General features: G+C 47.1%; 1 protein-coding gene across 1 annotated transcript in view; it reads right to left on the bottom strand.

Moving 5' to 3' along the window:
- The window catches only part of LOC137541159 (F-box and WD repeat domain containing protein 10B-like), a 59,681-nt gene extending 57,299 nt beyond the window's left edge, over positions 1 to 2,382 (bottom strand). The window contains exon 1 of the mRNA XM_068262318.1: positions 1,872 to 2,382. Within this exon, the coding sequence (XP_068118419.1) occupies positions 1,872 to 2,382 (511 nt within the window). The remainder of the gene's footprint in view (positions 1 to 1,871) is intronic.
- Between the last annotated feature and the right edge of the window lie 12,840 nt (positions 2,383 to 15,222).

Below are 15,222 nucleotides of genomic sequence, written 5' to 3' on the forward strand. Positions count from 1 at the left end.
AGAAAGGCGCTTATAGTGTGGCTGAGCCCTGACTCTCTGCAGAGCACCAAATCTCAGTGACTCTCTGCACAGCACCAAATCTCAGTGACTCTCTGCAGAGCACCAAATCTCAGTGACTCTCTGCAGAGCACCAAATCTCAGTGACTCTCTGCAGAGCACCAAATCTCAGTGACTCTCTGCAGAGCACCAAATCTCAGTGACTCTCTGCAGAGCACCAAATCTCAGTGACTCTCTGCACAGCACCAAATCTCAGTGACTCTCTGCAGGGCACCAAATCTCAGTGACTCTCTGCAGAGCACCAAATCTCAGTGACTCTCTGCAGAGCACCAAATCTCAGTGACTCTCTGCAGAGCACCAAATCTCAGTGACTCTCTGCACAGCACCAAATCTCAGTGACTCTCTGCAGAGCACCAAATCTCAGTGACTCTCTGCACAGCACCAAATCTCAGTGACTCTCTGTACAGCACCAAATCTCAGTGACTCTCTGCATTGCACCAAATCTCAGTGACTCTCTGCACAGCACCAAATCTCAGTGACTCTCTGCAGAGCACCAAATCTCAGTGACTCTCTGCAGAGCGCCAAATCTCAGTGACTCTCTGCAGAGCACCAAATCTCAGTGACTCTCTGCAGAGCACCAAATCTCAGTGACTCTCTGCAGAGTTCCAAATCTCAGTGACTCTCTGTACAGCACCAAATCTCAGTGACTCTCTGTACAGCACCAAATCTCAGTGACTCTATACAGCACCAAATCTCAGTGACTCTCTGCACAGCACCAAATCTCAGTGACTCTCTGCAGAGCACCAAATCTCAGTGACTCTCTGCAGAGCACCACATCTCAGTGACTCTCTGCAGAGCACCACATCTCAGTGACTCTCTGCAGAGCGCCAAATCTCAGTGACTCTCTGCAGAGCACCAAATCTCAGTGACTCTCTGCACAGCACCAAATCTCAGTGACTCTCTGCACAGCACCAAATCTCAGTGAATCTTTGTATTGCACTAAATCTCAGTCTTTGTGTAAAAGAAACACACAAAGTAAGATATTATTAGAGGATCGTCCAGGAATACAGAACACGCAGCGACACGGACAGACTAGCATAGCGTAGTTATGTTTGTAGTTGGTTTATCGATAGTTATGGAAGGGGACACACAGACCGAGGCATCCATAATAGCAGCCAGTGTCAGGAGGTGGGAGGAGTGCTGTTCTCACTGTGTGGGGCCCCCTCGGCCATGTGGGCCTCTCCAAAACAAAATACCAGTCTGGTCATACGATGGGGTACTAAGGTGCCCAGTCTGAACTAAACTGTGTAGAACTGGATGGAAGGTGTTGGCCAACCTGTACCGAAGACAAATGGCCATTTATCCAGAAATGTACATCCAGTTTTAAACTCTCTTTTTAAGAGGACCTGTAACCCAGCATTGAACATCACCCTAATCAGTAGCCAATACTCCCTTTCCCACGAGAAATCTTTACCTTTTCACACACAGATCATCAGGGGGTGCTGTATGGCTGATATTGTGGGGAACCCCCCCCCCCCCACAGTGTGATGTCATGACCAACGTCCTGACAGTTTGCTGTGTGTGAACCTCATTGCATTATGGGAATTTTTTTTCCCCAACTGCTAATCTAGCAGAATCTCCCTCTGTGTACAGATCACCTGGCAGAAATAAAGATGTCACCACCAATGATAATTTTCAGAATCAGGGAGAGGAAAGATTTTACAATGGGTAAACACTGACTAATCTATAAATGAATATTCTAAAAAAAATAAGCAATGTTATTTTCACAACAGGTCCTCTTTAAGTTATGTTAGTTTACATTGAGCTCCTCCTAGTTATCAGTGACCGGTCCTGCCTACGATCTTCTCTCTTACCCCGCTGCTGCCTGTGGCGAGCGATCAGCACGTGGATGAGGTTGGCAGCGCCGTGCAGCAGGTGTGGGCTGCACATTTGCAGCAGCAGTAAAGCGTAGTTAGCTTTGGTCCAGTAGGACCCGTTCTTGAACCAGTCCCAAGTCTCCACCATGAACTGGAGCAGCAGGTGGCGGTTCAGTGCCCGGTCCGAGCTGGCGGTGCTGAGGTCCTGCACCAGGCTCGGGTTTATCCTGGAGCGGCTGTAGGTGAAATCTTTCCCTAAGGCCGGCTGCAGGACCCGCTCCACGTACGCCAACAAGTCCAAACTCTTCAGCCGCCTGACGACCCCGAACAGGAACCTCCGCTGGGAGTTGTCGCCCGCTCTGATGAACCATTCCTTGGTGACGGCGAGTTTTCCGGCCAGCACGCAGCTCTCGCACGCCTGGCACAGCGGCACGCCGCTAGCTTGGCTCTCGCAACGCAGGTCTGCCCCACACTGCAGCTTGAGCTCCGAAATCTCCATGGCTTTCATCCTGCCGGTCAGTCAGCGGTGCAAGGGGGTCTTCCTCCAGAGTCAGACCATCCTCTCACCACCATCTAACGTGTGCCATCGAGGCCGGGAAATCATGTCACAGATTCACTCCCAGGACAGCCGCTGTTTGCACAACTTTCTCTCCATTGTTGTGGAATCCAAGGAGACGGTGAAAGCCACAATTACTGGAGTACGGCAGCCAGGCCAGGGGAGGTACCGTAATCCATACAATAGCCTGCCTGTCGCTGCACAGGAAGGTGCGGTGACTGAATTAACCCTGCAGTGACCACAGCACCAGATCGCCCCACCGATATCACCACACGGTGCCAGATATGTGACTGAGAGGAAAGCCAGCGGCTCAACTGCCTCAAGGTGGCGCCAAAAGACAACTGAAGTGAGGAGAATATGGAAGCTGCTATATATGTTAAACAATACCAGTTGCCTGGCTGTCCTGCTGATCTGTTTGGCTACAGTAGTGGATGAATCACACACCTGAAACAAGCATGCAGCTAATCCAGTCTGACTTCAGTCAGAGCACCTGGTGATCTGCATGCTTGTTCAGGGGTTATGGCTAACGTATTGGAGGCAGAGGGCTGCCAGGCAATTGGTATTGCTTAAAAGGAAATAAATATCTCAGCCTCCATATGCCTGTCACTTCAATTGTCCTTTAAGCTAGCCAGACATCTAGTCATTTTAATTGTAGAAAAAAAATCACATAATTTTATCGAATTGGATAAAAATTGTTGCAGCAACAACCAAGAAATCGATTGAATGTATCGATAGAGCATGTTGGGAGCTTAGACCAATGTGGTCGATTGGGTGCACAGTGGTAACGTCATGTGATATTGCGATGACCGATGAACACGAAGGAAACCTCGCCCGCTGTCCCCCAAAATGTATATGTATCCCCCATGGCCATACATTGAAATCAACGTCACAAGGCCAATTCCTGAGAGATTTCATGCTGAAATTGATTGAGAATCGGTCTGTAGTGTTTGGGCAGCTGACAGATCTCTCTCTGATCAGGTTAGATAAGTGGGAGATCTTCCCATCATCAACTGATGTATGGCTACCTTTTAATATTTACTGTACATCATTCTGTAAGATGGGGATACTTAGCTACAAGCCAGAAGCTACCTTCCCACTAGAGTTGGGCGAACAGTTCGGCTGTGTTAGCCGAACTGCAGCCGATCTGTTCGGCTGCCCAAGCTGTCATTTATCTGTGTCTCTTACTACTTCCGGGTCGCAATGACCCGGAGTAGTACGTCTGCGCTGGCCCGGCGGAGCGCGTCCTAGATCGCGCTCCCGTTGCCGGGCACTCTCTGCGCATGTGTGTGACGTCATGAGTGTGTGCGCGTGTAAGTCTGAATCTTGGTGGACTATCAGTCCCAGCCACACCAGTACTGTCATGCAATGTATCTTGAGCACCGCGTGTGGGGGCCGCTTCCAATGCGGATTCCGCCGTTTTCAATGCGGATTCCGCCGTTTCCAATGCGGATTCCGCCGCTCTGCCTAAGCGGCATGCGGCGGTTTTTCCGCGTTGTGATGCCCTGCTGGGCGCGGAAACAGCCGCCTCACTTTGAGAGACAGCGGCTTTTCCGCGTTTCATCACAAATACATTGCAAAACATGTCTGGTGTGGCTGGGACTGATAGTCCACACAGGTTCAGAAGGACGCGCGCGCGCGCTGAGAGGCAGAGCTTATATGACAGCCAGAGGAGAGTCAGTTGACCAAGCTGGTCAGCTGACATTTTCACTAGTTCTCATTGGTCCAGCACTTAGGGGTGGCGCTGGAGAGCGCTATAGTATATATACTGGGTGCTGGTCATTTCTCTGGTGTCTGGCGTTGCGATCACTACGTGGTAGCACTCAGACCTTGTCAGTATCTGTGTTCTAGATCAGTTTCCAAAGGTGTTGATGATCACGGAGCTCACACCTTAGCTTAGGAATATTGTATTATTTGTTATGACCTTCTGCCTGCCTGACCATTCCTCTGATTTCTGATTCTGTATCTTGCTATTCTGATATCCTGTTGCCAAACTTTGCTCGTTCCTGGACTCTGTATCTGCCTCCTGATTCTGTACCTTGCTATTCTGATACTCCGTTGCCAAACTCTGCCTGTCCATTGGATTACGTATTTGTCTCCTGAATCTGTACCTTATCTGTCTGTGTGTTATCGACCTGGCTTGCCCGACCTCGAGAACTCGCCTTACTGTTAGAGGCAGTTCCCAGACCTGTCAGTGACACCCTCACTGGTGTCACTCACTCTCTGTCCTTCCTACTCTCAGCCTAGCTCCTCCCCCGGGAGAGTCTAGGCTAACGGAAGGAACGTACTTCTGTGCAGTATTCCTTACTGCTTCTGTACCTACTTCTGAGGTACAGTACTCAAAGTATTACTGTCGCACCTAACATTCTCAGATCTCAGGTGTCCAGAGGTTAGAAGATATATCTGATTATCGGTGATACTGCAGATCACCAATAATCGGGTATATTCTGCATTCTCGGTGATACTGCAGATCACCGGTAATCAGACCCTCTCTGTGTTACACCGATCGTTACAGAACGCCAGACCAAAATACAAATGGACGCACACTCTGACCGTCTGGGCGCACTTGCCACTTCGGTGGACAACATCAACCAAGTGCTGGGTAGTCACAAGACTATGATTGACGCCTTGTCTGGTTCTTTACAAACCCTCCAGATGGCAGTGGACGAGGTGCGATCCCCTCCTAGCTCTGACATACGTTTGCCTGTACCTGAGAAATTTTCTGGTCACAGATCTGACTTCCGAAACTTTAGAAGTAGAGTGTTAGCTTACTTTGAGTTGAGACCCCGATCTTCAGGAACTGTGGCCCAAAGGGTCACATTTATTAAGACTTTATCAGGCGATTCTCAGACATGGGCGTATAGTTTGCCCACCGAAGATCTAGCCCTGACCTCAGTGGATGAATTTTTTAAAGCTATGGCAGTAATTTACGACGACCCAGACCTTGCTTCAACTTCTGAGCGAAAGCTCAAGCTTTTGCGTCAAGGCAAGGGTCCGGTCGAGGATTATGCAGCAGAATTTAGGAGGTGGTCAGTTTCAGCCAGGTGAAACACCTATGCCCTCTTGGATTGTTTCCTATCAGGGTTGTCAGATGAGGTCTCTGATCTGATGTTAAGTCAGCCTGAACCTAAAACAGTCGATGAGGCCATTTCATCGGCCATTCGAGTCGACCGCAGGCTGCGCTATCAGAGGCAGACCCGGGGTAGTAACCGTGTAAGAATGGTGTCCTACGCTGCGCCTCCAGTAACTCCACCTCCTCCCGTCTCGCCTCCACCCGAACCAATGCAAATTGGTCGGTCGAAACTATCCCAAGTGGAGCGGAGACGTAGGATGTCTGAGCAGCTGTGTCTTTACTGCGCAGAGGGGGGTCATAGAGTACGGAATTGTCCTAACAAGTCGGGAGTTGTGGGGGGTAACACCCTGGGCGTGCGACTTTTACCCCTAGAGGATAAACGGTTACTTCTTCCCTGTACTGTTACATGGGAAGATAAAACTGAGGTTTCTGAGGCCTTTATTGATTCAGGCTCTGCAGCTAATTTTATGGATTTCGAATTTGCTAAGAAATTAGGTATTCTGCTCATCCCGGTAAAACCACCCATTCAGGTTACAGCAGTAGATGATTCCCCCCTGCAAAGTAATCATCCTCTGTCTCAAACACCAGAGGTGGAAGTCACTATAGGGGTGCTACATAGGGAGAAACTACAGTTTTTTGTATTACACATGACAACCTCCACAGTCATCCTTGGCATGCCATGGCTGCACCTTCACTCTCCACAGATTAATTGGGCGACCGGTCAACTAACAAGTTGGTCAGAGCATTGTTTTCAGCAGTGTTTAGGGAGGGTGACACTGGGCCAGACCAGGATTCATTTGGAGGGGGTACCAGTACAATATTCCGAGTACTCTGATGTGTTTTGTCCCAAGGCTGCTGATAAGTTACCTCCACATCGCCCTTTTGATTGCCCCATTGATCTCCGATCTGGTTGTATGCCCCCTAGGGGCCATCTCTACAATTTATCTGGGCCAGAGAAAGTGGCCATGCAGGAGTACATTCGTGAACATTTAGCCAAGGGGTTCATTTGCTGTGAGGAAACGCGGAAAAGCCGCCGTCAGTACTCAGAGTGAGGCGGCTGTTTCCGCGTCCAACATGGCGGCACAACGCGGAGAAACGGCCGCATGCCGCATGGGCAGAGCGGTGTATTCCGCGTTGAAAGGGGCAGATTGCGCGCATGACAATGTTAATGACAGTGTGGTTGGACGCGGGTAGGCCGCCGCTTGCTTGGAGAGCAGCGCGGCAGGTCCCGCGCCCGAGTCAGCAGATGCAAAACATGTCTGGTGTGGCTGGGACTGATAGTCCACACAGGTTCAGAAGGACGCGCGCGCACGCTGAGAGGCAGAGCTTATATGACAGCCAGAGGAGAGTCAGCTGACCAAGCTGGTCAGCTGACATTTTCACCAGTTCTCATTGGTCCAGCACTTAGGGGTGGCGCTGGAGAGCGCTATAGTATATATATACTGGGTGCTGGTCATTTCTCTGGTGTCTGGCGTTGCGATCACTACGTGGTAGCACTCAGACCTTGTCAGTATCTGTGTTCTAGATCAGTTTCCAAAGGTGTTGATGATCACGGAGCTCACACCTTAGCTTAGGAATATTGTATTGTATTATTTGTTATGACCTTCTGCCTGCCTGACCATTCCTCTGATTTCTGATTCTGTATCTTGCTATTCTGATATCCTGTTGCCAAACTCTGCTCGTTCCTGGACTCTGTATCTGCCTCCTGATTCTGTACCTTGCTATTCTGATACTCCGTTGCCAAACTCTGCCTGTCCATTGGATTACGTATTTGTCTCCTGAATCTGTACCATATCTGTCTGTGTGTTATCGACCTGGCTTGCCCGACCTCGAGAACTCGCCTTACTGTTAGAGGCAGTTTCCAGACCTGTCAGTGACACCCTCACTGGTGTCACTCACTCTCTGTCCTTCCTACTCTCAGCCTAGCTCCTCCCCCGGGAGAGTCTAGGCTAACGGAAGGAACGTACTTCTGTGCAGTATTCCTTACTGCTTCTGTACCTACTTCTGAGGTACAGTACTCAAAGTATTACTGTCGCACCTAACATTCTCAGATCTCAGGTGTCCAGAGGTTAGAAGATGTATCTGATTATCGGTGATACTGCAGATCATCAATAATCGGGTATATATCTGCATTCTCGGTGATACTGCAGATCACCAGTAATCAGACCCTCTCTGTGTTACACCGATCGTTACAATTACCAACTAGAGACTTTCTAAGACGCACAGGGATCCACGGCAAAGCCCTGACATCCAAATCCATAATCTGGGACTCCAGTTCCACCCACTGCTTCATATCCCGGCTATGATTCCAGTCTACTATATGGGATAATGCTATTGCCTTATGGTACAATTCAATTTCCGGTAAGCCCAATCCGCCCCCCATTTTATTCTTTGAAAACCGAGCATACCAGAGATGCGGCACCTTCTTATAGCCCCAAATATATCTAGCAAACATTGATCTAATCGATTTAAAGATCTCTTTAGGAATATTGTGGCACGAGTTAAGCAGGCACATTACCTTATTCAAACAGGGTTCCATCTTGCGGCCTGTTCTGGGGAATCCAGTCTTTAATCCAGGCCTGCAGTTCCCTTTCACCTCTATGGCACTCCTACCACAGACTTACTGCATCCTTTCCACTACAAATTGTACTTGGTGGTGGCTCCAGCTTCAGATTTGTTTTTTTTTGGGGGGGGGGGGGGGGCTCAAAAGGGGCACAAGGGCTGGCAGGTGGCAAAAATGGGCGTGGTCATAATGTTGTGTGGGTGGGGCTAACTGTAATGTAGTTGCACCAGCTAATGTAGTTACATTAAAAAATGAAGTAAATGTACATAATGACAGACAGCGTTTCCACAGTAAATGCATGTAATGAGATACAGCGTTTCCCCAGTATATGCACGTAATGACAGTGTTTCACCAGGAAATGCACATAATGATAGACAGCGTTTCCCCAGTAATTGCATGTAATGAGACAGCCTTTCACCAGTAAATGCATGTAATGAGATAGCATTTCCACAATAAATGCACGGAATGAGAGACAGCGTTTCACCAGTAAATGCACGTAATGAGACAGCGTTTCCCCAGTAAATGCATGGAATGAGAAACCGCGTTTCCTCAGTAAATGCACGGAATGAGAGACAGCGTTTCCCCAGCAAATGCATGGAATGCGAGACAGCGTTTCACCAGTAAATGCACGTAATGAGAGACAGCGTTTCACCAGTAAATGCACGGAATGAAAGACAGCGTTTCCCCAGTAAATGCACATAAGAGACAGCGTTTCCCCAGTAAATGCACGTAATGAGACAGCGTTTAACCAGTAAATGCACATAATGAGAGACAGCGTTTCACCAGTAAATGCACGTAATGAGAGACAGCGTTTCACCAGTAAATGCACGTAATGAGAGACAGCGTTTCACCAGTAAATGCCTGTAATGAGAGACAACGTTTCACCAGTAAATGCACATAATGACAGACAGACAGTGTCCCCAGTATAGGTAGCCAGGTGTATAGATGTCTCCAGTATATGTAGCCAGGTGTATAGCTGTCCCCAGTATATGTAGCCAAGCTGGTGGTGGTGGGCTGGGGGCCCCAGGGCAGCTCAGGCCTGGCTGGTGGTGGGCCTCAGGCCTGGCTGGTGGTGGTGGGCTGGGCCCCCCAGGGCAACTCAGGCCTGGTTGGTGGTGGTGCCGGGCTGGGCTCAGGGCAGCTCAGGCCTGGCTGGTAGTGGTGGGCTGGGGGTCCCAGGGCAGCTCAGGCCTGGCTGGTGGTGGTGGGCTGGGCCCCAGGGCAGCTCAGGCCTGGTTGGTGGTGGGGCTTGGCTCAGGGCAGCTCAGGTCTGGCTGGTGGTGGTGGGCTGGGCCCCCCAGGGCAGCTCAGGCCTGGTTGGTGGTGGTGGGGCTAGGCTCAGGGCAGCTCAGGCCTGGCTGGTGGTGGTGGGCTGGGGGCACCCCAGGGCAGCTCAGGCCTGGTTATTGGTGGTGCCGGGCTGGGCTCAGCTCAGGGCAGCTCAGGCCTGGCTGTGGTGCAAAAAAAAAAAAAAACGCCCACCCACCTTCAGTCTTCCTTCCGCCTGCTGCTGCCTCTGCTCTGGCTCCAGTCCGACTCCCGAATTCTCTGAGGCTCGGACGTTTCCTGTCTGCTGTGCTGTCCGTGGGTGGGTGTCAGTGCTGGCTCTGGCTGGCAGCCAGTCACTCATTAAAGCTACGTACACACATGCGACAACGATCGTTCGTTGTGAACGACGAATTAACTTTTAATTGACGAAAGAACGACCTAAGTAAAGTTAGCTTTTAAAAGTGTGTAACGATCTGATCGTTAGAACGAACGTTACATCACGTAAAACAACTATTGCGCTTGCGCATAAAAATGAAAAGTTCCATAGAGAAATAGTGAAATGCGCATGTCAAGCCTAGTACGAACCACCGTTTTCCAATGATATACTACTTTTGCAAACAATCGTCGTTGGAAAAAATCCGCCAAGCTAGATCGTTCGTTTTTAACGATCTAGTTCGTCCGTCGTTAGATTTAATGGTCGTTGGCTGCTTTTTTTTAAACGACCATTGTTTGAAATGATTGGGGAACGATTGTTTCAAACGACTATAGTCGCATGTGTGTATGCACCTTTAGTCAAGTGATGCAGTCTGGTCTCAGACTCAGACAGTGGTGCCTTCTCTGCTCCCTATTCAGCCGTCGGCGGCAACTTAAGCTGAAGCTGCCTGGACCAGGCGAGCACGCTGCACGTGTCACGGGACACAAATTTATACGCAACCAACGTACCCTTGCGGGGCTGCTCTGCATGGCTGCATGTATGACCCAGGGGGCTGGGGGGCTTTAGGGGGGCTGATAAGTCGCCAGCTGGGGCTGAATCCTGGGTAAGCCCCAGTGTGGTGCCGCCACTGATTGTACTCGTTTGTTACTCTCAAAGAACGATTACAACTTGCTGATAGACACTTTCTACAACACATGCAAATCCGGAACTTCCTTCGGTTCCTGTCCCCAACTTAGATGTTCCCGAGGAAGACGGAGTTTGAGTGCATTTGGGAAATGTTCCCACAACAAAAGGGTTTATGTTGTATTCCTGGATAAATGCTCCTGTTCGTTTGTCTCTGGACTTAAAAAAAAGTTTTATATGCAATATTGGGACACGGCTTTTGGTACCACCACAGATAGCGAAGTATGGTCTTTGATATTGTTAAATGCAGCCAAAACATCTATTTGTGTCTTAACGAAAGAAATGATACCTTATATACTCACATATAAGCCTAATCTTTCAGCACACAAAATATGCTAAGTTCCCCCTTGGTTTATACACGAGTCACCTACACCTGCGGTGTGAAGACTGGCCTTTGTCCTCGAGTACATTGCCGATCGAATCAGTGTGCAGCAGTGATGCCAGAACCTAATGTTAGACTGCGGCATGATAATCTGTCCCCAAACCAATGCATATGTGTATGCAACACTTGTGTATGCTCATCATAAATATTAACCACTTCCGGATCCTAGGTACGTATATATATATGTCCCGGTTTACTTCACTTGCGGATCAGGAGCGTATATATACAGTATATATACGCACTGTTTACTTACCGCCGCCGTTCCCAATCAACACATCGTTTACATTTGCAATTGCTGCAATCATGCCTTTCCGTGATCAGGGTATGAGAAACAGCTGTTCCCAACCCTGATCACCGTGCCTGTGATGAAAGGGAGCTTGCGGCAGAGAGTTAACAGCAGAGGGGAGCTAAGTGTATTGCCAAATTGTGGCCAAAATGTAAAATACACCCAAATACACCATAATACACCTTTACATAGAAAAATTTTTATAAATCATTATTATTTGTAACCCCTATTTGTAAACTACGATGGCTGAAAGCTGAGAAATGATGAATTTTTGCAATTTTTTTTTTCTTCTTCTTCTTCCCTGTACAAAGTATATAAAATAATTCATAGCAAAAAGTACTGCCCAAAGAAAGCCTAGTTTGTCCCGCAACAAAATATGTAGATCATTTGAGTGTGATAAGTAGAAATAAAGTTATTGGCCAATGAATGGGAGGAGCATGATGTGAAAATTGCTCTGGTGTTGAAGGGAAAAAATACAGTGGTGAAGTAGAGTACCTGAGCAGTTATAAAACACTTTTAATTATCTGGGACTTCCTTTAATGTAATTGTATTTGGCATTTATTTCAATTATTAAAACGCAGGAGCTGCTACATTTCCGATCCTCTGCTTATATGCGGGTCAATCATTTTTTCCTTGTATCTGAGGGAAAATTGTGTGCCTCGGCTTATAGTCTGGTCGGCTTATACGCGAGTATATTCGGGTATATAAAATGATGATGATGTCTTATAGAATTCTGAAGTGGCTACATAAATGGTTTCCAGCTCTCTTTCGCCCCTCTGCTGGAGGGACTGTGCTCAGACGGGGTCATTACATCACATCTTCTAGGACTCCGCCCATAATGGGCAAATACTGGGATAAAGTTCTGCAACATACTGAGGTTGAGGTACCGAAAGATCCATGGATCTGCCTATTGTGTTGACCTATATAGTCACAAATACAGAAGGTTACTGAACCATTATCTGACAGCTATGAGATGTTTGATTGCTAAGCATTGGAGAGAGAGACAACCCCCCAGCATTGCTGAGCCATTCGCATGATTATCCTGTATTTATAGGATGGAGAAGCTGACGGCGAAACTGTCACATAAACTGTACCTGTTTGATAAGATATGAGGAACCACCACTTTATATGGATCCAAATATGTGGTCAATACTTACTATATCTTACCAGCAGGCCTAGATTTATCTCACAGGAGCCTATAGGCACAGATTTCCTGGTGCTTTAAGCCCCATCTACACGATACGATTCTTTGTGCGATTCGATTACGATTCTATTTACGATCCGATTAAATCCGACATGTCCAATCAGGATTCGATTAGATTCAATTCGATTTGCCATTGTTTTGCAATAGCAAATCGAATTGAATCGAATCCCGATCTGACATGTCGTATTTAATCGGATAGTAAATAGAATCATAATCTAATCGCACAAAGAATTGTATCGTGTAGATGGGGCTTTAGGCTTCACCCTCCATGAACCTACAAACACCTGCCAAACCCCACTGCAGGTGTGCTGGCTGGCCCAGCTGTCATGGCTCCCTTAGGCCCCTTTTCCACTAGCAATCGCTAGCGTTCGTGCTGAACGCTAGTGATTGCGATTCAGCAAAAGTACAAATTTTCGCATCGATTTCCCGACGTTTGCTATCGCGATTTTGCTATGCTTTGCACTGCATATCAAAATCGCGGCAATAATCACTCCGCCGCGCGTTCGCGATTAAGTAGTAGTGGAAATGACCTACCGCGATTCTTATGTTAAAAAGCAAACCATAGCGATTTGATAATCACTAGCGGTTTGCGATTTTGCGATCGCAAACGCTATAGTGGAAAAGGGCTCTTACTTCCCTTCCCATCACAGGTAGCTACAGGAGACCCTTAGAATTAGACAGAAGTACCCTCAATATTAGGTACCTAGTGGAACCTCAGTATTAAGTAGCTGGAGGTGCCCCTGACTAAAGGGAGATCTCGTCGGTGGAATGCCGAGAGCAGAGTGAGTAACCTCTCATTTACGATCTCATCGGGACTCTGCATAGGGAAGGAGGGAGGGACTTGGGGAGGGAAATGAGCCGCCCTTCCATAATCAGGCGCCTGTAGGCACGAGCCTACAGTGCCTAATGGTAAATCCAGCCCTGCTTACCAGGGTGCTTTGTCCCTACTACGGGGGCTGGTTATCAGCCAGCACACAACTCTGTCTCTGTAGTATCTTGTAGTTCTCTTCCTCTTTTCTTTCTCTTCTCTTTACCTTTTCTATCCTATCCTTAAAGTGAACCTCCGGACTAAAAATCGACTCAGCAGCACTGAAAAGGATTGGTGTTTCTTTAACAGTTTCACAGCATCAGAACTTTTCGCTGCACAGAAAAAAACTGCCCGGGCTTTTTTCCCCTGATGCTGTGCAAAGCATGATGGGATTTCTGATTTTGTTGTTCTCGTTCTGCTGTTTTAGTGCAAATTTTTTTTTTTTTACATTTTGAATTTGACATTTGAAGCCTAGCGTGTACAGCTGGGAGGGGTTATCAGGACACAGGACAGTTGGAACTGTGTCTCCTGCTCCTTGTCACCTCCTTTCAACCAAAAAGATGGCTGCCCCCATGACAAAGATGGCAGCCCCCATGAATCACAAACATTTGCCTGTTGTTTTAAAACAAGGTGGGTAAAAGATTATATTACCTATCTATTCTAATTAACATAACTAATGTAACTTAATAACAGTATGTTTGTTTAGGCTGAAGTACCCCTTTAAAGTGAATCCGAGGTGAACTTTTACTCATTGCATAATTGTGTTCCTTTCCTATTGTTTATAGGGCATTCCTCAAGCCAAATACTTTTTTTGTTTTGGTTTTAATACTCTAATTCCCTATAAACTAAACAAGCCACGCCCACAGGGTTTCAGAGAGCCTTGGCAGTAGCAATGGCTCATGGGAGCTCAGTCTGGGCAGGAGGAGGGGGAGGTATTACTAGGCATTGATTTCAGAGGCAGAGGGGAGGAGGAGAGGGGATTAGACTGATGGCTCAAGATACAGATAAGCCTGCCTCTGTGTAATGTTTACAAACAACATGGCTGCTGTCATTGTATCACAGGAAGAAATAATCATATTCTATTAAAACTGTTTGCAGCCAGATTTGTTGTTTAAACTATCTAAACTTTAGATAAGATATATAGACAAGTTACTTGTTATAGTTCGTTTTTCATCTCGGATCCGCCTTAAAGGACAAGTGTAATGAGAAGAATTTGGAGGCTGCCATATTTATTTCCGGTTAGGCAATCTGAAATGTTTCAAAGGAAATAAATATGGCAGCCTCCATAGCCCTCTCAATTCAGGTGTCCTTTAACTGGTTTATCAGCCTTCCATTGGTTGTTCATGCAAATGTAGTTTTGTGCGAGTTATGCTGGTTTATATCGCAGGAGGACGTCACAAGGGAATCGAGCCCTCGTCCTCCACTCTTAGGAGACTGTGTTGTTTTCTGATGGCGTATCTCAGGGTGGCCACTAATGATACAATTTGCTGAACGATCGATTACGAATGATTTTTTTCCTATGAACGTTCATACAGTAAATGATCGTTTGGGACCTATAATGGCCAATAATCTCCTAAACAATCCAATCAGATTGACGTGAAGCCAAAATTCGGATAGATTTCATTCATCTGATCAAATTGGTTAGAAGATTTTTGTCCATTAGTGGTCACAAACGATCATTTGTGAAAGTTCATAGGAAAAATCGTTAATCGATTGTTCAGCAAATTGTATAATTAGTGGCCGCCTTTATGTTTATGTGAAATGGACCAATGTTGCATATTTTCTGTCCTGAATAATTGTGGTTGGTTCTTGCTTCATAATATTGAATGATCATTCCATTGGACTTCTATTTTGATATATGCTTTAATAAAAATCGGAATACACACAAAAAATAATAATAGCTGAGCTGACAGCCAATAGAAGTATTACACATCGGTGACCTCAGAGCTAGCACTCTGCCAGCCTCTCCAACCAACCATGACTGTGTTATTGTAGTAATTAGTGTAAGAAACAAGATATTAAACACATAATACAGTGTACATATAATACATATGGGATAATCATGGCCTGAGAGGGTTTGGCACCTGGACATC

Source organism: Hyperolius riggenbachi, chromosome 12 (genome assembly GCF_040937935.1).
Source record: "Hyperolius riggenbachi isolate aHypRig1 chromosome 12, aHypRig1.pri, whole genome shotgun sequence".
Lineage (NCBI taxonomy): Eukaryota > Metazoa > Chordata > Amphibia > Anura > Hyperoliidae > Hyperolius > Hyperolius riggenbachi.